The sequence below is a fragment of the Pan troglodytes genome, chromosome 10, assembly GCF_028858775.2.
Source record: "Pan troglodytes isolate AG18354 chromosome 10, NHGRI_mPanTro3-v2.0_pri, whole genome shotgun sequence".
NCBI classification, from domain to species: domain Eukaryota; kingdom Metazoa; phylum Chordata; class Mammalia; order Primates; family Hominidae; genus Pan; species Pan troglodytes.
This window is the reverse complement of record NC_072408.2, coordinates 131,959,328-131,981,877: the sequence shown is the minus strand read 5'-3', so window position 1 is coordinate 131,981,877 and position 22,550 is coordinate 131,959,328. Positions and strand designations below refer to the sequence as shown.

Genomic DNA, 22,550 nt, shown 5'->3' with positions numbered 1-22,550 from the left:
TCCATGATTGGTTCAGAGATAGGCACATGACCTGGGCCAGGCCAATGGGACTCCTCTTCGGGCCTTTTGTTGGAACTTCGGCAAAAAGACAAAGACTGAAGCCTACGCAGAAGGAAGAAGGAAGGAGAGATTATAAGATAATAGGAGATAGCATTTATTGAGCACCTGCTATGTGCCCAGCACTATTTTATTGGCAACATGGTTATTTCACTGGCATCACAGCCCCATGAGATACATAGTATTCTTTTTTTTCTTTTTCTTTTTCTTTTTTTTTTTTTTTGGAGATGGAGTCTCACTGTGTCACCCAGGCTGGAGTACAATGGCACAATCTTGGCTCACTGCAACCTCTGCCTCCTGAGTTCAAGCGATTCTCCTGCCTCAGCCTCCCGAGTAGCTGGGATTACAGGCGCCTGCCACCACGCCCGGCTAATTTTTGTATTTTTAGTAGAGATGGGGTTTCACCATGTTGGCCAGGCTGGTCTCGAACTTCTGACCTCAGGTGATCTGCCCGCCTCGGCCTCCCAAAGTGCTGGGATTACAGGCATGAGCCACCACACCCAGCCACGATGCATAGTATTATTAATCCCCACATTTCTAGATGGGAGAAAGGAGGTTCAGAGAGGTTAAGTGACTTGTCTATGGTCGCAAAGGAAGAGGCAGAGCCATCACTCACATCCAGGCACTTGGTTCCAGAATAGTGTTCCAGATGTAACAAACCTTCAGGATACCTGGTTATGTTTTAATTTCAGATTAACAATAAATACTTTTTTGGTATAAACACATCCTATGAAATATTTGGGACATTCTTACACTGAAAAACTAGCTATTCATTGTTTTTCTGAAACTTACATTTAACTGGGTGTCCTATATTTTATCCAGCAACCCAATTCCAGAGCCCATGGTCTTAACCACTATGCCCTACTGCCCATACAGATGCCATGAGAGATGTTGAATCCTGATTACATTGACCCAGCCCTATATCCTGCTGTGCCTGAAGCCAGTGATGAGAGATGGCTTTCTGTCACTTGCCTCTGAAGAGTTCTGACTGACATAGTGCTATGCCGAATTCAAATGAGCACTTTTTTGAACCCTTACCCTGTAGTTGGGACCAAGGGGTGGGAGATACAGAGGAGATAAAGGAGGAAGATTCCCACCCTCAAGGACCGGAGTGGGGCTGAGAAGACAGAACTCACACATCTGGAGGTGCTAAGTAGAGTGTGCCACACACTGAGGCCTGGGCCACTGGCCTAGTGTGTTAGTGCTCTATTGCTGCATAATAAATTACCACACACTTAGCAGCGGAAAACAGACCTAGACTCTGTTGTGCTGGGGTGGGAGCAGGAGACAGGCACAGGGAGGCTACAGAGAGAAAGAAGGGGCATGGGAGGAAAGGAGAGAAGGGGCCAGCACCTGTGAAAAGAGGAAACGAAACAGGGCTGGTTGCTGCCTCCAGCTTTTTAAAGAAAACCACCTGCCCGTCCAGGGCCTACCTCCCCAGCCCTCAGTCCTATTACTGTGTGCAGCCGGTTCCGCACCTGAAGGGGTTATATGACCCAGGCCTACTCAATCAACATATTTCCTCCTCCTGGCCAGTGATTGGCTCAGGTTTGGTCATATGATCCAAATAGCCAATAAGCTTCAAGATGGGGACTCACGTTGAAACTACGGGGAAGGGGGAGGGGATCTTTCTTCCCCTCTTATCACTGTGAGGACATAAGCCTGGAGCTCAAAGGATCCATCTTGCCATCATGAGAGGAGAGTCCATCTGAGAATGTCAACACAGAGGAAGGCAGAGATGAGCTGGAGAGAGAGAACACTGATAATGTCATCAGAGCGGCTGGATCCAGCCACACCTGAAGCTAATCCTAGCATTGGAGTTTTCGAAATGTTGAGCCAATTACCCCTTTTCTGCTTGAGCCAGTTGGCGTTGGGGTTTCTGTTACTAGTAGCCAACAAAATACTTAGTCATGACTGAAAAAAAAAACAAAAAAGTGGATGCCAAAAACAAGCAGACCAGGTGCCACAGGTAAATAGTGAGCAGGGTCGGTGAGACTGATAAGCACAGAGCCTGCAAAATGGAAACTGGTCCAAGTCTCGTGGTGCCACTTGACAACCACTCCCTTTGACTCTCCCAACAACCCAACATGACTTGTGATCTCACTGTTTGAGCCAAGGAAAGAAAGAAAGAAGTAGGAGGGAGTCCCAAGATGAAATCTTTTGGAAATAGTCCCAGAGCATAATGAATTGACTAACACCTGTTTCTCCCCTGGAAGTCATCTAATGAAATTATTAGACCATCAATTTACCACTGTGATGGCCAAGAGTGCTCTCCAACGGGATAAACCATGACAACAAAGCCAGAGTTCCAATTGTAATGGGCCTTACACACCTTTTTTTAAAACAATTTTTCCTTTTTTATTTATTTATTTATTTTGAGATGGAGTCTCACTCTGTTGCCTAGGCTGGAGTAGAGTGGAGCGATCTCAGCTCACTGCAACCTTCGCCTCCCGGGTTCAAGCGATTCTCCTGCCTCAGACTCCTGAGTAGCTGGGACCACAGGTGTGCACCACCATGCCTGACTAATTTTTGTGGGTGTTTTTGTTTTTTGGGGGGTTTTTTTGTATTTTTAGTAGAGATGGGGTTTCACCATGTTAGCCAGGCTGGTCTCAAACTCATGATCTCAGGTGATCTGCCTGCCTTGGCCTCCCAAAGTGCTGGGATTACAGGTGTGAGCTGCCATGCCTGGCCATTAAACACCTTCTTAACAGGCCTTTACTTGCTTATGACTCTCTTTGGACACAAATTGGCAGGAAGCTTTTAGAAATCATTTGCACTAATCTAAAAGGCAGTCATGGCTCAGAGAAAAAGAATCTCAGCTCATCAAAGCCAGCTTAGGCTTCTGAGGCCTAATCAGACAGTCTCCTGATCATCTTTGCTATGTGTTCACTGCCTGTCTGCTGGATGGTCAGAACGCTTCTCGTGTTTTGTGCACACATGGTGCTCAGGCACAGTGACAGGAGAAGAGCAAGAAGGGAAGGAGGAAGCTGGTGAGCCGACGTCATGGAGCCATTGGGCTTTCACCAGCCAGCGCCCAATGCAGACCCACCTGCTGCCCCTACTGAGCCCAGCAAAAGGAACTGCCCTCGGCGCGATCCTCCAAATGCTCATCCAATGATGTCACTGCTCTGGGCGCCCTTAGAATGTGTTCCATGCCCAGCACCACAATCCCACCTCCTCTCCCACTCTCTTGCCCCCTGTATTAGTCAGGGTTCCCTAGAGGAATAGAACTAAGAGGATAGATAGATATAAAGATAGATACATAGATAGATATAAAGGGGAGTTTATTAAGTATTAACTTACATGATCTCAAGGTCCTACAATAGGCTGTCTGCAAGCTTAAGGAGCAAGGAGAGCCAGTCCGAGTCTCAAAACTGAAGAACTTGGGCGTGATGTTCAAGGGCAGGGAGCATCCAGCACGGGAGAAAGATGGAGGCTGGGAGGCTAGGCCAGTCTCGCCTTTTCACGTTTTTCTGCCTGGCAGCTGATTAGATGGTGCCCACCAGATTAAGGGTGGATCTGTCTTCCCCGGCCCACTGACTCAAATGTTAATCTCCTTTGGCAACACCCTCACAGACACACCCAGGATCAATACTTTGCATCCTTCAGTCCAATCAAGTTGACACTCAGTAGTAACCATCACACCCCCATATTCTCCAAATAGCCTTTCTTGTTCCTGTAGTTCAGTTCATTCCCTTCTCAGGACCTCTGGCTGGCTGGTCATCCTACGATCTTCACATGGCAGTGTCAGGCCTCCCAAGCTACAGCTTCAGTGTCACCTAAGGGAGGCCCCCCGACCAATGTGGCTAAAGAGCATCCTGTCCCATCAGACCTCCTCTTGTTTCCTGTTGGCCATCTGTCCCCCTCCACGAGGCATACCCTCTATGGTGCAAAGAGCTCAACTACCCTGGTGATCAGTGGGCCCAAGGATAAGCACAGATGTATCCATTGGACACATGAGTTAGTACCTGGTCCCCTGGCTCTGCAGAACACTGAAGAAAAGCCACTTGATTGGGACGTAGAGCTGTCACTGAACTGAGAACCACTGAGGGCACAGGCTGAGGTCCGGTGGCCATGAGCAGCCGCAGTTGGTCAGTGTTCTATGAGAACAGGGAAATCACCCTGCTTGCCTGCCTGTCTGAATGGGCACTGGGCTTTCGGGATTCAACTTGAACTAGAATAGAAACTACATTCTGACATCCTCACAGCTCTGTTCTTTGGGGTTTGGGGATTTGGGGTTTTATTTTTTTTTTGAGACAGGATCTTGCTCTTGTCACCCAGGCTGGAGTGCAGTGGTGCAATCACAGCTCACTGTAGCCTCAACCTCCCAGGCTCAAGCGATCCTCCTGTATTAGCCTCCTGAGTAGCTAGAAACACAGGTGCATGCCACCACACCCAGCTAATTTTTAAAAGTTTTTTTGTAGTCAGGTCCTCACCATGTTGCCCAACCAGGTCTCAAACTCCTAGACTCAAGCAATCCTCCTGCCTTGGCCTCCTCCCAAAGTGCTAGGATTACAGGCGTGAGCCACTGTGCCTGGCTCTTTCGGGTTTTGATAGGCATGCAATCTCAGCTTTAAGGGCACACACACACACTCATATTCACACACATATGTTCACACACACATACACATACATTCACAAACACACATAAGGCCAAAGTGTTGTAAAAACCAATGCATTTGCCTCACAAACCTCACAGTCTACCCTTCAAAATACAGAGATGCGAACACAAGCAGCATCGCCTCCGCACACGTGCACACACACGCTCCACCCCAGCTGATTCTTCATCTCTCCTGGGCGGCAGGACCCAGCGGGGTAACCCCCATCCCAGCTCAAGCAAAGCAGCAGCCGTCCAGGAGAGATGGAGTCGGGCACAGAAGCAGCCAGATTCCTTCATTCCTGTGGGAGGGGCTGCGACTGTCCCCCATCACCATTCCCCACCCTTCCTTGTCACAGAGCCATCTGCACCCACCACTAGAGTTCTGGGAGGGCACCTGTCACCCTGCTGGGCAGCACATCTCCCCGCCTCCTACACAGCTGAGTGCAGTCAGGTGACAAGGTTGTGGCCAAGGGGGTGAGGGTGAATGTTAGGTCACCTCCTCCATGACTGTGGTGAGCCAACATCTTCCAAGTGGACAAGACCTGCACACCAGGGGAGGCAGCAACCATTTGGAAGCCCAGGTCCTTGGGTGACCTTGCAAAACAAAGCTACCTACCCGCCCTGGCCTACCCATTCACCTCAGAGCGGTGACAGGAGAGAAGACACATTCCTGATTGAGCCAGATTTGGGGGCACCTGTTAGAGCAGCCCAGCTTGAACCCAGTGACAGATTATCCCCCATAAATCTGCATGTGACATTCCCTCTGAAGGCTTGAGCCCATCACAGGATAGGTTGTGGCTGGATCCTCAAAGGGAGTTTTGTTCCCCATGAGCCCTTCTCCTGGGCATTTGCAGACTCGAGGGAAGGGGCTCTTCTGTTCACCTACAGCCATGGTGACAGGGGTGGTACGACATCAGGAAGATGCCTTTTCTAAGGCGTGTGGGTTTCAGGCCTTCTGTTTGGGAAACAGATGAGTGAGCCAACCTGGGCCCTATCCTAGAGGGCTCAGATGCCCCTGTGGGGACAGCTCAGTGGCTGACTGCAGCTGGAGTTGATCGTTCAGCTCCAGTTGAGGAGAATCCTCCTGGGCGAGAAGGTGGGGCTGGGCAGCCCAAGCATGAGAAGGAGGCCTCCAGCCTGGAGAAGGTTCCTGGAGGTGGGCAGGAAGGGCCTGGAGGAGGACCAGCTGCTCAGAAGCCTGCTGGCCGTGGGAGATAGCAGAATCCTGGCAGCCCTAGCCAGGCTGTGTGGCAGATCCTGATGCCTTCAGAAGCTCCTGATGGGCCAGGCCTGGTGGGGAGCTGGAAGAATACGAGAAGGCACGGTGCAGCCCACGGCCATCTCAGAGATGAAAAGGCAGCTGGCCGGCAGGTGGTGGGTTCTTTAGAGTGATGCTCGGGCCAAGGAACGTCAAAAGCAGGCTCAGCACCACGTGCACTCAACTGGCTGTTGTTCCAGACCATCTGTCCCTCATTAATGAAGTTGTCCGGCAGGACTTATTAATAAGGATGCGTGGGCTTATTCAGCCTGGGCCGTCTTGCTGGAACTAAAGGCCACGCTGATTAAGCTGTAATGACTCCTCAGGCACTGTCAACATGAAGGGAATCTCCAGGCACCCAGTGAGAGGAGAGGACCTTGCAGGCCCCAGGCCCGAACTGAACCCTAAGGCCCACGGGCCACTCACAGGGGAGGACAATCCCAGCCCAAGTGTCATCAACCAGGGCTCTCTGCTGCTCCCAACAACCACCATCCACTTCTCCCTCGGCCAGCAGGACCTAGACTGTGTTTGCAAAGTGAGGTCAGCAGAGTAGCAGCCCCCTAAAGATATCCACATCCTAATCCTTGGAACCTGTGAATGCGTTAGGTTACATGGTGCTGTGGGTTGGATGTGGCTCGTCTATATGCCAAAACTCATGTTGACATTGACACCCAATGTAGCAGTGTTGGGAGGGGTCAGATCCCTCCTGAATACATTAATCCCCTCTGTAGGGGGTGAGTTCTCACCGTCACTTGTGCCTCGTGAGAACAGATTAGTTCCCAGGGGCGTGGTTGTTGAATGGTCTGGTTTCCTCTCTCACTGCGTGATCTCTGCATGCACCTGCTCCCCCTCCATGTTCTGCCCTGAGTGGAAGCAGCATGAGGCCCTCACCAGATGCAGCTGCCCAGTCTTGGACTTTTCAGCCACCAGAATCATGAACCAAATGAACCCCTTAATAAATTATTAACTTATAAATCACCCAGCTTCAGGTATTCTGTTACAGCAAAACAAAATGGACTACGACGTCGTGAGGAGGAGTGAGGGCTGCAGATGGAATTAAGGTTGTTAATCAGCACACATCAAAATAGGGAGATTATCCTTATTCAAGTGGGCCTGCTGCAATCACAGGGGGTTCTTACATGTGGACACGGTGGGTGGGAGTGTCAGCGTCAGAGAGCTACAGTGGAAGGAAGGTGTGACCGGCCATTGCTGAAGACAACAGGGCACCAGACAAGAAACACAGTGGCCTCTAGAAGCGGGAGAAGGCAAGGAAATGGATTCTCCCCTGCAGATTCCTGAAGGAACACAGCCCTGCTGTCACCCTGATTTCAGCCCAGTGAGACCCACAGCAGACTTCTGACCTCCAGGACTGTAATAAACTGGGGCTGTGTTAAGCCACTGCCTTTGTGGAAATGTTACAGCAGCTGTTGGAAACTCACAAAAAAAGGGAACAGGTCCTCTTTGAAATACTCAGACCCCCGGATGCCCTTGCAGCGAAGGCGGCTGCGTGTCCCCAGGCTGGCTGGTGAGGCCCAGCAGATGCTGCTGGCTTTCCAGAAAAGCCATCATTTTGCAGATAAAAAGGGACACACTCCAGAGATGCAGCTTTTTGCCTTTACCCAGCCCCCTTCTCACTCCCACCTTCTTCCTGCCTACAGCACGGATGAAAGACTAGAGGTGGGGCAGCCACGCAGGGCCAAGATGATGACTGCCACATCCTGAGGACAGCAGAGTGCAGCAGACAGGAGCCAGGACTGCTGCACTGTGGAGTTGCTGCCCGGCCCCGGGAGAATGGACTGCCTCCAACTTCCTGTGACGTGAGAGCCATAAACGCTGCTGGGCCAAGCCTGGATCCCGTGGCATGCAGCCACACACAACCCAAGTGACATGCAGCTCTTGCGATGACAAGAAAGGAGCCAGAAACCTGGCTGGCGCTGGGTGTTGGGAGATCTCAGGGTGGAGGGGGCCCAGGGTGCTGGCTTCACACTGAGCAGCACTCCTCGTTGGTCACAAGGGAATGTGGGTAAGTACCAGGGCCCTGGGAAGTGCCCCCCAACAATTCGAACCACACAACTCCAGGGCACAGCTGTTGGCGGGCGCACAAGCACCACCAGCCTCACACACGCAGATGCGGTCCCCCCTCCAGAGAAAACACACCAGCACACTGCACACACAGCATGGGTGCATGTGCACACATGTATACATTTATTGCATAAAATTCATCATGGCACTTTCCCCCGTATTTTTATAATCCAAAAGGAAAATGATTCAAGAAAGGATTTCATTGTGCTCAGTTTCAAAAAATATAAAAATGAACATCAGATTAGAGATACAAGTTCATACGCTGAACTAAATGGTACATACCAACTGCCTGGCTATGGAAACCCGTGACTTGACTTAGGGGTGCTGATGACATGATCTCGACAAGAACCCCCTAGCAACTCTCAGGTGGAGGCAGCACAGGGATGCGGTTCCTGGTGAGGAGGGTCCTCACTCGGTGACCACACTGCCTGGGCTTACAGCTGGAGGGCTCACCCATGAGGGACACGGGTGGACACCCACTGCTTCACATGCCTAATTCACATTAGAAACATGTAAAGCCATTCAAAGTCTGTGCAATAAAGAGATCCTGTATGAAATCCACTCATTCCTTGGAGGGAAGCTGGCCCGGAGGCACGCTCTGGTTGACGGGTGACGCACGGTCCTCCAGGGCCTGCATTGCATCCATGACACAGACACACGTGAACACCCAGCCCGCCGGTCCTAGCAGCCAGCTGTGAAAGCTGTGTCAAGTCACGGGGGTTCCTTTGTAACAGCTAAAGCTCAAAGGCATACTGGACCCTGAGGGAAAACAGGAGAGCCTGAGATGGGAAGGGAAGAAAGGGATTTGCACCTTCACAGAGCAAAATGGGACAACGGGACGGGGAGGTTGAAGACAAGACCTTGGCTCAGGAGTGTGTCTGTCTTCAGCACCAGCCAGCCCCACCGTTCCCGCTGCACTGTGTGTGCAAAGACACACACTCTCACCACAGTGCCACACGTGCGGCCCAGACACTCCCTCCTGGTCTCTGAAGGCCAGAATCCCACTCGTGTGGAAGATCCAGGTACCCACCAGATTTAACAAAACAGAGAAACGATCCCTCCCCAAGCCTACAGAACACTTGGTGCCAGCATCCTTTTACAACAGCTGTAGGTTTCTGTATAATTTCTTGAGCACACAAAAGTTACAGTGCACACGGGTGCGGCTGAGTGACACGCCAGCCAGTCTGACTCAGAAGCCCTGCAGCTCAGGGATGTCCCGGTACAGATCCAGGGTCTCGGGGTTCGAGAAAGCACCTCCTTGCTCCACGGCTTTTCCAGCGATGATCTGTTTGACGGCAACTTCCACTTTCTTGCCGTTGAGCGTATACTGCGAGGGAAAGGTAGAAAAACAAGAACATTTAAACCTGAAGGGGGGAAAATCCGCAGCCCTGGAAATATCCAGGCCCCAAAGGCCCAGCTCCACCTGGAGCGCCAAGAGTGAATGGGTCTCAGCTCTAAGATGCCCCTCTTCCCACCAGGTCTGCAAACGTGCACCGAAGTACGGTGAACTGACCACTGTCTCTCTGTTTGGGGGATAAAACCTGTTCTTCTGAAAGGCACTTTCAAGGACTGGTGCTGAAACTCAACTCTAACACTCTCCACACCCCGCCCCCGCCCCCTGGCACGGCTGTTGAGAAACTGAGGCTATTTCAAAGTTGCCCAGAGGTCACCATGAGCATGTTCATTTTTCTTTTTTTTTTTTTTTTTTTTTGAGACAGAGTCGCACTCTGTCACCCAGGCTGGAGTGCAGTGGCGCAATCTCCGCTTACTGCAAGCTCCGCCTCCCAGGTTCACACCATTCTCCTACCTCAGCCTCCTGAGTAGCTGGGACCATAGGCACCTGCCACCACGCCCAGCTAATTTTTTGTATTTTTAGTAGAGATGGGGTTTCACCAGGATGGTCTCATGTTAGCCAGGATGGTCTTGATCTCCTGACCTCATGATCCACCCACCTTGGCCTCCCAAAGTGCTAGGATCACAGGCGTGAGCCACCGCGCCCAGCCGAGCATGTTCATTTTTCGAATGCTGCACACTCTACTGGGCCCCGCTGGGACCCACCACACGTGTCACATCCAAGCTGGCCTCGAGAGGGCCCTCCAGACACCCCACTGACCCCGGCAGTGCATATTCCAGATGGGAATATAAAAAAGAGTATCTCTCAGGGTTCAGGGTCAGCCTGACCAGGATAAAAATGCAGGCATAGACCATTCCTAAATCCCAGCAGACACCCTGGGCAAGAAAGTTTTCAGGGAAGATGTGGCTCCTGCCACCCCATCTGGGGGATGCTGGGTAAATTCCTGAACCTGAGTTCACTTCCGCGAATGAAAGTGGGGGTGCCAGCACCTAGGCTGTAAGGCTGTGAGTCACGGGGTGAATGAATCAGCGCACACACAGCTTCAGAAGTGCCTAGCTACTATGTTTTATGATGATTTTACTTTTATTTATACTTTTTTACTTCTCTATATATTTTATCACGTTATTCTATGATAAAGACCATTACTTTATTGATATTGCCATTACTTCAGAAGTGGCCCAGCTTCCTAGAACTAGAGGCAAGAGTGTCCCCAAGCTCCCATGAACTCCTCCTCAGAGCCAGCCATCTGCACGGGACGGTGTGTTACTTCTTCTCACAGTCAGGCCCTTTCCAAACATTCAGAGCTCCAAGATTCATGGCACATGTGTTTCACCTTGAATCCAGAAGAGCCCTTGGCAGTGTTGGTGTGTTGTGGGCTAGGAAACTTCAGGAGCAACAGAGCCCAGTAACGAGTCCTCGATCACTGGCGCCTTTTTTTTTTTTTAACCTGAGATGTAATTAAAATTCATTCACTTGAAAATTCAGTCGACGTGTGAACTAATTAAGGATCTAAGCGCCGGCTTCCAAGGGCCTGCCTGTCACTTCATGTGGTGTCGCCGGCCCTCCCGCTGTGAGATGCAAACATCTCGCCTGCTCTGTGCCCTGCTACGCTTCACACAGGGGTCCACGTGCAGCTCACGGGAGCTAATACCGCCACCTTCCACCCACTGGCAAAATACAGCAGCATCCTCTTAAAAGAAATCCTGCTACCATTTCCTCTGGGGAGAGGGGAAAGGTAGAGGAAAGGGAAAGAGAAAGGAAGAAGCCACCGCCCCCCTGCCCACCCCCACACCAGCTCCTGCATGAGGCCTCCCCAAGTAGACAGGAGCCCAGCAGCCTCCTGTCAGGAAGGGCCAGACATCCCAGCCATGACCCGAGCAAAGGCCCGCTGGACTTGGGACAGCCATGGCTGCCTGAGGGCTGCAGTCGGGAAGCCCTCAAATGCCAGGAGTCCATTCCACTTGGCCATGACCCTCGCGGGGTCCCCAGGTCTTTATTCTGGGTGAGCAGAAGGCGGAGCTGACTATGGACACCCCTTCCTTGGGCAAGACCCCTCATCTCTCTGGGTTTCCTCATAAGAGGAAGTAAGATGGGTGTGAGGAAGACAAGCTTGTCCCGGCTCACCAGGGTCACAGGACCAGCTCCCCACCCCCCATTCACTCACCAGACACCAAAAGCATCTGCTGTTTGCCAGGCAGTCAGCTGAGCTCCGAAGAAAAGGAGGTAGACCCACAAGGTTCCTGTCCTCAAGAGGCCTCCACTCCACCAGAAAGATGTGAACATACACAAGAACTCACCCTCAGCACCCCCATGGTAAACACTGTCAAAGCTAAAGATGGAGGCCAGGACACTGTTCAAACAGGAAATGCAGGGAAAGCCTCTCTGACTTTTGCACAGAGAGCAACTGAGATCAAGTGTGTGGAAGGGCTTTGCACAGCGTGCACACCTACTCTGAATGAAGGCTGACGGTGAGTGGAGGCGGCACAGAAACAGAGGCACGGGGACTGCGTTCTGGGCACCCCGTGGCCCACGGCACCCACCAGAGAGGCTCTGTTGTCAACTCATCTTAGACATGGGGAAACTGAGGCTTGGATGCTGCATTGCCCAAAGTCATGCCTCAGGGGCAGAGGGGGGGCCAGGGCTAAGTGACAGAGCCCCTGTGCATAAAGACCCTCAGAGAACCCGCTGTGAAGGCTGGCGGCAAGGACTACGCCAGCCAGAGCCTCCCCAGTCCCCCGGGGCCGCTCACTCCAATGGTGCCGCATCACCACCCTGAGCTGTGGCGGGTGAGTGAGGGGCTCCTCTCCTCGTGTCACAGATCAGAGACGGGATGAGTCTTACTCAACACAAGGAGTGTGGCTGGCTCTGGGCCCAGATCTCTCCTGAGCCCTCACCAGGAACCCCCTAAATGCTGAAAATGGCACTGGCTTCCCAGGGAACAGAAGCGGCAGTGTCTCTCCACACAGAGACAGAGATGCGCCCCGGGCTCAGGCTGTTCTCGGGGTGGTGAGGGGTGGGTAGCCCACTCCCTACAAGCAACATGTGAAGGGTCAGACCTGCAACAGGCTCTCCTGCCTCAGCAAGGCCCCGGGACTTTGCAGATGAGACCTCAGTTGTCCTCTTCTGACCCTGAAGTGGGTCCAGTTCCTGAATGGGCAGGCTGGGGCCACACCGTGTCACCTCCCTGTGGAGGCTGGGCCCCTCCCTAGCTCAGCAATAAAAGAGGTAAATCCTCTCCTAAGCCTGCCGTGAGGGCTCGAAAATTTAAGGGCATTCAAAAATCTGGAAGAACCCTCCAAATAACTTCCCGAATGCACCCAGGAGAAGACCTTATCTGGGGAGAGAAAGAGCCCAGAGCCCAGCTGGGTGCCCTGGCCGCAAGCCCACAAAAGCCAGGACAACCAGGGAAAGAAAGGTGCTGAGTTTTCCCCCTTCATAATAAATTGTTCCACTACTCTCGTGATCAAATATGGTTTGGTAACAACTGTTTTGGCAGCAAAAGACCTAAGTTCTTTTTCAATAATATAAAGCCAAGGGGACAAATGCAAATTCCAGTTCCCTAAAATGTTCCAGATAAGACAGCACTGATTCACTGAAGGAAAACCTTAGACCCTCATCAGAAAAAGACAATAAGGGTCACTGATTCAAGAAGTACCTTCTTGGAGAGCATCAGTGTCCCCACAGAGAGCCGCCAAGAGTCACCAACCAAAAATAAGAGAAAAAGAAAGAGATGGATGGAAAGCCCCAAGCTGCAGGGCTCTTCCCATGCAGAACCAGAACACAAAGGAAACGTGTGGACACCACAAAAAGCAACCAACACTGCAGATGCGGGCAGGCGCCGGGAGGAGGAGGAACAGGGGTCCCGAGTGGGAGTCAGTGAAGATGTGGACAGGCGCCGGGAGGAGGAGGAACAGGGTCCCGAGTAGGAGTCAGTCTTCCAGGGATGATCAGGGATTGCACACCGTGGCCGTGCTGCAAGCGCTCTCCCCAGCCCCCACTCCAGGACAGGTTGTTTTGAAGATGTTGAAATAACTTTTAAGGCAAAGAGAATGATCTACGGGTTTCAAAGTAAATGGCATCAGATATTTCAACATTCTCCAGGAAGCAGCCTCTCCTGGTAAATCCTGTCTCTAGTTACACCTCACAGAATCAGCCCTGCTCCCGGGCAAGATCAAAGTCAGCTTCCCCTGGGAACCCAGTGAGTGTCTGCTCCCATCTTCTCCTTAACGAACAGCCATTCCATAGGCTTCAAATACAGCCTGCCACTGTCTAAATTGTTGTGTACATTCACATACACACACACGTACACACACACACACACACACACACACACAGCAGCTTCTGTCAGCTTGCGGGGTATCCGTTTTGTAAGCAATGCAAATGAAAGCTGTGATCCAATTTGGGTGACCCTCCTCCTCCCCCACTTGGAATCAAGCAGAGCGTACTGGGGCCAGGGGCTGGGGGATGACAACACAGCCTTAGGAAGACCTGCCTCTAAAAAGAGTCAAGTCTTGTCTGTACCAGCAGAACTTAAAACTAAAAGGCAAGAGCAACGGCTCCCAGCAGCACTTTAAAAGGTTAAAATTGGCTGGGTAGAGAGGCTCACGCCTGTAATCCCAGCACTTTGGGAGGCTGAGGTGGGCGGAACACTTGAGGTCAGGAGTTTGAAACCAGCCTGGCCAACATGGCAAAACCCCATCTCTACTAAGAATACAAAAATTAGCCAGGCATGCTGGCATGTGACTGTAATCCCAGCTACCAGTTAACTCAGGAGGCTGAGGCAGGAGAACTGCTTGAACCTGGGAAGCGGAGGTTGCAGTGAGCTGAGATGGAGCCATTGCATTCCAGCCTGGGTGACAGACTCAGTCTCAAAAAAATAAAATAAAAAATAAAAAGTTAAAATTAATGTTCTCATTAAAAATTTTGAGAATACACTAAAACCAGGGGATAGCAGGGAGAAGCCAGTTGGACCTGCAGGGCTGGGCCTGCTAACCCTCTGAACATGGGTATTTAGCAGAAGTTGCTTTAAATGCAGTCTTAGGAAGGGTAGGAAAAAGGATGGCAGGGAGAGGATGGCGTTGCTAGGCAACGTGGACAAACGATATATAAAGCACCAGCAAGCTGCTCAGATGTAAGCGCCCCTCAATGTGTGGGCTCGTGGGGCGAAGGCTGCGGTCTCCTCGCTGGCGGGAGATGGCCATACCGGGATGCCCTTGGTTTCCAGGATGAGGCTGGGCACGTGTCGTGCAGACAAGCCCATGCGGATGGCGTCACGGATCCTCTTAACCAAGTCAGGCTGGAAGGCGTGCCCGGAGGCCATCTTCAGGAAGAGGATCACCCTCTCCTCCCTGTACTTGTTATACTGGGGGACACACAGGCTGTCCTCCACCTCCTCGAAGGATTCCACTGTGGAGACAGGAGAGGGTGCACATTCACGCAGGGGGCCCCTCAGTGTGGGGTCGGGCCTCACAGCAACCTGGCAGAGCAGGAGGGGCAGGCTGGGTCCCCCAAGCCTTCCAGCGGTGCCTGTGTTCTCCCAGTCCACCCGGGAGAAGGGCCTTGGAGGGACATTTGCTGAGGAGGCCGTTTCACAAGCGGAAGAAAACCCATCACTGGGGAGGCAGAGAGAGCTTCAGGTTTGGCAGGATGGGTGATGTTCTACCAGGAAGCCAGGTATGGGCCTTACTTAATGAGAAATTAATTCAAGATAAAAAAGAGGGCCGGGCATGGTGGCTCACGCCTATAATCCCAGCACTCTGGGAGGCTGAGGTGAGAGGATCACTTAAGTCCAGGAGATTGAGACCAGCCTGGACAACATAGGGAGACTTTGTCTCTACAAAAAATCAAAAACTAAGTTAGGCATGGTGACACACACCTGGAGACACAGCTACTTGGGAAGCTGAGGCAGGAGGATCGCCTGAGCCCAGGAGGTCGAGGCTACAGTGAGCTATGATTGCGCCACTGCCCCCCAGCCTGGCCAACAGAGTGAGACCCTGTCGGCCTCCCAAAAAAGGAGGCAGGTGGCCGGGCACAGTGGCTCACACCTGTAATTCCAGCACTTTGGGAGGCCGAAGTGAGTTGATTACTTGAGCTCAGGAGTTTGAGACCAGCCTGGCCAACATGGCAAAACCTCATCTCTACAAAAAATACAAAAATTAGCTGGGCATGGTGGTGCACGCCTGTAGACCCAGCTACTCAGGAGGCTGAGGTGAGAGGATTGCTTGAGCCCAGGAGGCGGAGGTTGCAGTGAGCTGAGATCACACTATTGCACTCCAGCCTGTGAAGAGAGTAAGACCCTGTCTCAAAAAAAATTTTTTTTTAAAAAGAAAGCAGGTGCCTGTGGTGGGGACTCCACTGGAGTGAGGAAAAAAGGCTGGAATCAGACATCGGGATTTCTCTACCCTGGCCACACAAACGACCTTGACATAAGTTTAGGACTCTGACCTAAACACTAGCATAAGAGGCCATCTGACCAACTCTGCGGCCTGGGCTGGGTCTGGGTCTCTGGGCTGGGAAGTTTGAAGGCCCACAGGTGACTCCACTGTACAGTTGTGAGATCCACAGGCCTACACTCTCTGTGCTTGGTGTCCTGCATGATGCTGTGTGACCTTCAGCAATCCTGAACCCTCTCTGTGCTTCTGGTTTCTTCGACCATAAAGAGTAGACACAAGTTGGCCGGGCGTGGTGGCTCATGCCTGTAATCCCAGCACTTTGGGAGGCCGAGGCAGGCAGATCACTTGAGGTCAGGAGTTCGAGACCAGCCTGGCCAACACGGTGAAACCCCATCTCTACTAAAAATACAAAAACTAGCTGGGCATGGTGGTGCATGTCTATAATCCCAGCTACTGAGGAGGCAGAGGTTGTAGTGAGCCAAGATCGCGCTCCAGCCTGGGTGACACAGCGAGACTCTGTCTCCAAAAAAAAAAAAAAGAGTAGATAGACACAAGTAACCAACCCAGCAGAGCTCACCGGGAGGATGAGCTATAATGAGGAAGGGGATGGGCAAAGGGACCTTAAAGACCCCATTTGAGGTTTTATGAGGATGGCAGTGTGGGCAAGGTATGTTCTGGAAAGGAGGTCAGGCTCACAAATGTCCACTGTCACACCAGAGACCAAGGGGCCAGAGTTGTGCCAAAGGTGGGGCCCCTGGGGCTCCCGCCAGGACCCTCCTCCTTCCTGGAGACTGGAGAACGCTCAGGGAGAGGAAGCACGTACCAATGTTATAGATTTCCGAGCTGCCGAACCGCACCCCGTTGGGGTTGAGGGTGCCGTCACTGGAAAGAGAGAAGAGGTCAGGGCCACACCGCAGCTCTGGAGTGAGGCAGGTCCCAGGGGTCCCACGGGAGGGCAGTCACCCCCCACTTCCCCATGGCATCCCCCAGGACTAGTCACGGACACTCCGCTCCCCAGCTCCTTGCCCTACCACCCGGCTCTTTCTCCCTCTCAGGTTAAAGCTCTCCATCGAGGGAGGCAGGAACATCTGTCACCTCACTGCCTTCCCACCTGCACACGTGTCCCCCATTGCAGGTGTGGACACTGCTGTGCCTTTGCTGTGGAACCCCCATCCTGACACTCCCTACCCGAGAACCCCATCACAGGGCAGGGAGACTTGGATCACGCCCAGACCCAGCCCTCGGGAAGGAAGCTGGCACAGGGATGCCCCACCCCAGGAATGACACAGGAAGGGTCCAAGATGAGGGACAGTCAGCCATGTTGCAGACTGAGCAGACAATGCTTCCTCAGAGGGGGTCTTCAGGCCCAGGGATGGTGTGTGCACGGGCACAGGGGTGGGGAAACATGGCGCACCAGCCGGTGGGGGCTGGGGGGTCCCAGACACCAGCAGAGGTGTGGGTGGTGTGGACACCCTGGTGCTGGAGTGGAGTGGGGTGCCCAGGAAGGGGGTCACTGACTTTTATAGAAAGCACCTCCTCTCCCACCCCCATGCCTCTGGAAGGTGGGGCTCCAGGAAAGAGAAGCTGACTCTGCAGCCCTTACCTCCGGCCAAGCATGATGATGCCCCCGGTCTTGGGGTTGATTCTGCAGTAGTCGCCATGAGCCCAGATACCTGCAAAGACAGCAGAGGTGCCCGGTCATCCCGAGGAGAAGGGGCCATGACAGGCTGCCTGGACAGACGCTGGGTGTAGGTCCGCAGACATCACTGGGGCCCAGAGGCAGGTCTGGCATGGGGCTGGGGGCCAGAGGGAGCCAGACAGTTCCTGCCCCAAGGAACATGCCCTCTAGCGGGGCTGCTGCCCAGGCAGCTCTGACACCGCCGGCGAGGAGGAACGCAGCTCCTCAGGCACCAGCAAGGACCCGGGAATTCACAGAGGGCAGGACCAAGCTCGGCCAGGCCACTGGGGGTCAACAGGAGTGTCTGGAGACAACCCTGAGTGTAGCACAGGAAAGAATAAGCCATGTCTTGGGAAGCAAGAGTGGCCAGGGGCAGTGGAGGGCACAGGGTGTGCAGAGGTTGGGGCCAGATCTTGGAATGGAATACACGTGCTCGTGACCAGGAAGGAGGCTACTGCACCAGTCCGAGTCATGTAGGCTTGAACCAAAACATTAGCCACATGGACAGAGAGCCGATTAGCAGGTAAAACCCAGGGGATGAGGAGACAGGGAAGAGGAAAGAGCCAGGGATGACAGCAACAGTGTCAGCAGGCCACGTGAGTGGCCTCATGTGCAGCTGTTCAGAGAAGGCCTGCACGCTGGGGTGGCACCATGAAGCTGGTGGACCAAAGGGATCAAATCCCAGATTTGGATGCCGCCTCTAAGGAGAGAGGTTCCTTGGCCACATCCTCCACCCAGGCGCCAAACAGTGAAGAGAAGCCACACAGCCAAGAGAGTCACCAAGGGAGCAGTTAACCAGCTGGGGGCCTCCTCCTGCTGACACCACCCCCAGCCCTTGATCAGCCACACTGAGGGGAACTGGCTGGCCGTAATCAAAAGCGCATCTCTGCTGCTTTGTAATGCCAGAAGTCATCTGCCTCAGCAGCAGGCTGGCCTCCTGCAATAACGCCCCGAAGATTTCCTGCGATCCGGGAAGGGAAAACAGTAAAGAAGCCAGCTTCTGTGTCTTCACTGACGGGCGGCAGCCTCAGAAGGCATCTCCTCCCTCCCAAATCTCGAGACACTTCTCTAGCACTTCTCCACTCTGTGGCAAGAGCTAACCCAAACAGCTTATGACTCAACAGCTACCTAGTCTACTCACGCGTTTATGTGACATCATGAAGCAGACACTGCCACAAGCCACCACCAAGCCTTCTATGGGGACAAAGGCCAAGGGGACTGTGTACAGGAGTGCATGGTCCCTGGGAGGCAGCTGAAGAGAATGAAATGAGCCCAAAGCTACTTATTCCGATGCAAAAAAAGAGAACTGCAGGTCTTCAGGTCTTTCCTCCCGCCTCCCCAAGCTAGAGAATGAAACCAATTCTTTTCTCATTGGACTTTTAAAAGATTCACATACACAAATAAGGAAAAAAAAATCCACTCCTAGGCTTGCAATGGATGTGCCTGGCTTCTGCAGGAGCACGCCTGTATGGCTACTCAGCAAACTGAGTCTATGAATGGCAGCCCTGGAAGATGAGAGCTGCAAGCCTGTGCCGCTCACCTGGGAATCCTGCCTCATTCTGGAACTTCGGTGCCAGCAACAACATACAGTCTTGTTTGCCTGGAGTCAGATCTCCCTTTAATCGGACGAGAAATTTCTGGGTTTTCTGGGCCATCTGTAGTACTGTGCCCTAATTACTGAGACCCCGGAAATGCAGAGAAAAAGGAGGATCTAAATCCACTCTGAAGAAATGTTTTTTGTGAAAACTTCCCCCTGACACACTTTGATCCCTTGCAAAGCCAGGCTGAGAGGAGCAATCCACTGGTGGCTGGCTCCAGGGCACCACAGAGGAAGTGGCCTGATGGCAAAACGAAGCCGCAGAAATGATGTCTTCCTTTCTACAGCAGACTGAACAGATTTAGATCATTCTCATTCTTCAAGGCACTGACTTAAGCTTCGAGTCTCCTGGGGGCTGAGGCGAAAGTGGAAATACGGTGGGAACAGGTGACTGCCGATAGCAGACCAGGCCTGTTTGGAATGTGGCATCTGCAATTACCTAAATCTTAAGTCTGCTTTTACTTTCTTTTAAAATTTTAAGTTTTTAAAAATAATAAAAAGTGGTCAGGCCTGGTGGCTCACGCCTGTAATCCCAGCACTTTGGGAGGCCGAGGTGGGTGGATCACAAGATCAGGAGTTTGAGACCAGCCTGGCTAACATGGTGAAACACCGTCTCCGCTAAAAATACAAAAATTAGCTGGGCGTGGTGGTGCGCGCCTGTAATCCCAGCTACTCAGGAGGCTGAGGCAGGAGAAGCTGAGATCATGCCACTGCACCCCAGCCTGGGCAACAGAGCGAGATACCGTGTCAAAAAATAAAAATAAAAAGCCATAAAGAAAACCAAAATGGGCTCATAATCTCACCACTCATATAACCCCTTATTCATACTCATTATTCATTTATTCACACAATCACACATATGTACTTCCTTTTTAAAATTTACACAAGGCCGGGTGTGGTGGCTCATGCTAGTAATCCTGGCACTTGAGGAGGCTGAGGCAGAAGGATTGCTTGAGCTCAAGAGTTCGAGACCAGCCTGGTCAACATAGAGAGACCTCATCTCTACAAAAAATACAAAAATTAACCAGGCATGGTAGCACACACCTGTAGTCCCAGCTACTTAGGAGGCTGAGGCGGGAGGATCCTTTGAGCCCTGGAGATCAAGGCTGCAGTGGGTGGAGATCACACCACTGCACTCCAGCCTGGGGCCAGACGGAGACCTTGTCTCTAAAATAAAAAAATTAAAATTTACACCAAAGGGATGCTATGTCCTCTGTTCTTAAACTCTCATTTTCACTTACTAACATCCTGGGTATCTTTCCATACCAGCACATGGCCTGTTTACATTTTCACCTGGCATCATTTTTTAAGGTAACGACGTCCAAAAACCCACTCCGAGTTGTGAAGGAAGGCTTGCTCTTGTTGCTTGGTTTTGCCATCACGCCATTTCCTATACAGCCCAAGAATCTCTCAGCGCTGGTGCTTGAGGAAGGGTCTAAGTGCAGCCTATGTTCACCCTGTCCATGATAAACAGCTTCAGATCTCATTATCTGATCTGCCTTTGTCTTTCCATATTTATTCATATCTCTCACCTACACTCAGGAAGTATTGGAGGAAGCTACCTTTAAAACTGACTTCATGATAGGATTATTCAAAGAGAAGCAAAATCTTACCCTAAAGGTAAGAGGACTACAAAAACAAAGCAATTATTTCAGCTCTGAGTTTCCTGGCAGCCAAGGCAAAAATGGAAATATAACACATCACAAAGTACTTGTCTTCTCCAAGAAGGAATATCAGTTTCAAAAAAAGATTATTCTGAAATTAATCCTGAGAGACATCTATCACATGAACCCTTGCACATGTGACAAATAAAGTGACAGAAAAGAGAGTTTTCAAAGAGCAATGTTACAGAAGATGAAGGGCCATCATTTCTTGGATGGATCCTCAAGCTGAGATTCTAATCCTTTTGGCCTCTCCTCCCAAGGCAGGAGGCCCTACCCTCCTCTTCAGGGTCATCTGATGAGTGTTTCTCTACATCCACTCTTGCTTTTCTGCATTCGTCTGTCTGCACAGCTGCTCACGGCAGGAGCCAAGGTGGGGCATAGGTGCAGCAGGTATGCAGTGGAGGCTGAGCCACCCCTGGGGGGATGCCCCACGCTGCTGCAGGAAGGCACTATTCCAGGCACAATGGCTTTAACGGTGAAACGCAAACACGCAAGGCAGGAAGGATACCTGGCAAATCCTACCACTTACCGCTTTCTGATTCTCCATACGTGGTCTGTGCTAAACCAGATTACCTTTTGAGAGACTGCAGAAAGCAAGTACTGAGTATAAATAACTCTGGAACAGAAGGCTTGCTAAACGATGAATTATATAGCAGCAATAACTCAAGACTGCTTATGAAATAAGATTAGAGGGAGGCAGGGATCAGAGCTTTAAATAAAAGACTTCCCTGCTTTGGGGCAAGGCACCACTCAAAAGACGACACCCAAGGGTGTCAGTCTATGTGAGAGTGACGTGTCGGGTTGTAAATGCTTCCACCGCAAAAGCGCTCTTCCTCCAGCATCTCCATGAGGACTGGATGATGGTGAGAGACACGAAGGAAGAGACCCGAGCCAGACGCCACTTCCACATGCCACTCCTCGTGAACAGGCAGGCATCACCCTGTTTCAGCCCTGCACCCTCCACCCTCCCACATGCAAACCAGAGGCTCGTGCCAGCTCCCAGCAGCAGGGGCTGGGGCCAAGAGGCTCTGGGCAGAGGTGGCTGAGATTCAACTAAACCAGATTGCAGTTGCACACGATAGCTTCAAGCTGAAGACAACAAGATATTGATCAAAAATTCATTATCCCCCCACTGGCGGAATGAACTATAAGCAGCTTCTCCAAGCCCTGGTGGGGGAAGGAAGAGGGGAGGGGCACGATGGTACAGAATTAGACACAGAAGGCCCAGCCAAGGCAGAGGCTGGCCAGCTCTGTCTGCATCTCTCCAACCGACCTGGGAATTTGGAGAAATACGCCTTCCTGTACTTGTTGCCGTTCTCATCGTTCCAGAAGTGTGTGGGCTGGCAAGGGATCGGCTTAGTACACACCAGCTCGCCGCTCTCTCCCCAGACCGCCTTTCCTGGTATGGGAGAATTAAAAATAAGCCCAACACACACCACAGCCACACACCCTGGCTGTCTCTCTCTCTTTCTTAAGCTATTACTTATTATGCAATATTCCAGACATATACAAAGGTACAGAGATGGTCCACACCCACACACCTGTCACGGCAGCCTAATAGTGCGTTCCTCCAAGATGAAGTCCCCTCCCTGTGTGCTCCCCAAAATCGCTGTCTCGGACGTAGTGATTTGTTATTCCCATGTGTGTTAACATTTCTGCTCCATCCACACGCATCCTTAAATAGCATATGTCGTCACTCTGCATGCCTTTGAACACATACACGCTGTCCTTCTATGTGTCCCGCATCTTCCTGTGCTCACTCAGCATGACATCTGGGCTCGTTCGGGCTACTAGGTCTCGCTCTGGTTCATTCGTATTCACCACTTGGTCATTCTCCACATGTGATCACAGAGTTTCTTCCTCTCAAA

At 51.9% G+C, this 22,550-nt stretch overlaps 1 protein-coding gene across 9 annotated transcripts in view; it reads right to left on the bottom strand.

The window, feature by feature from the left end:
- Positions 1-8,097: 8,097 nt before the first annotated feature.
- AACS (acetoacetyl-CoA synthetase) overlaps positions 8,098-22,550 on the bottom strand; it is a 76,964-nt gene continuing 62,511 nt past the window's right edge. For 5 of the 9 annotated variants that reach the window (XM_016924611.4, XM_063785294.1, XM_016924610.4 and 2 more), the window contains 5 exons: positions 21,956-22,081; positions 17,347-17,416; positions 16,567-16,625; positions 14,555-14,757; positions 8,098-9,324 (listed from right to left, as the gene is read on the bottom strand). In XM_016924611.4, coding sequence (XP_016780100.1) covers positions 9,187-9,324; positions 14,555-14,757; positions 16,567-16,625; positions 17,347-17,416; positions 21,956-22,081 — 596 coding nt within the window. In that variant the 3' untranslated portion in view covers positions 8,098-9,186. The remainder of the gene's footprint in view (positions 9,325-14,554; positions 14,758-16,566; positions 16,626-17,346; positions 17,417-21,955; positions 22,082-22,550) is intronic. The other 4 variants (XM_063785296.1, XM_016924612.4, XM_054664707.2 and 1 more) reach the window with 1 other exon arrangement.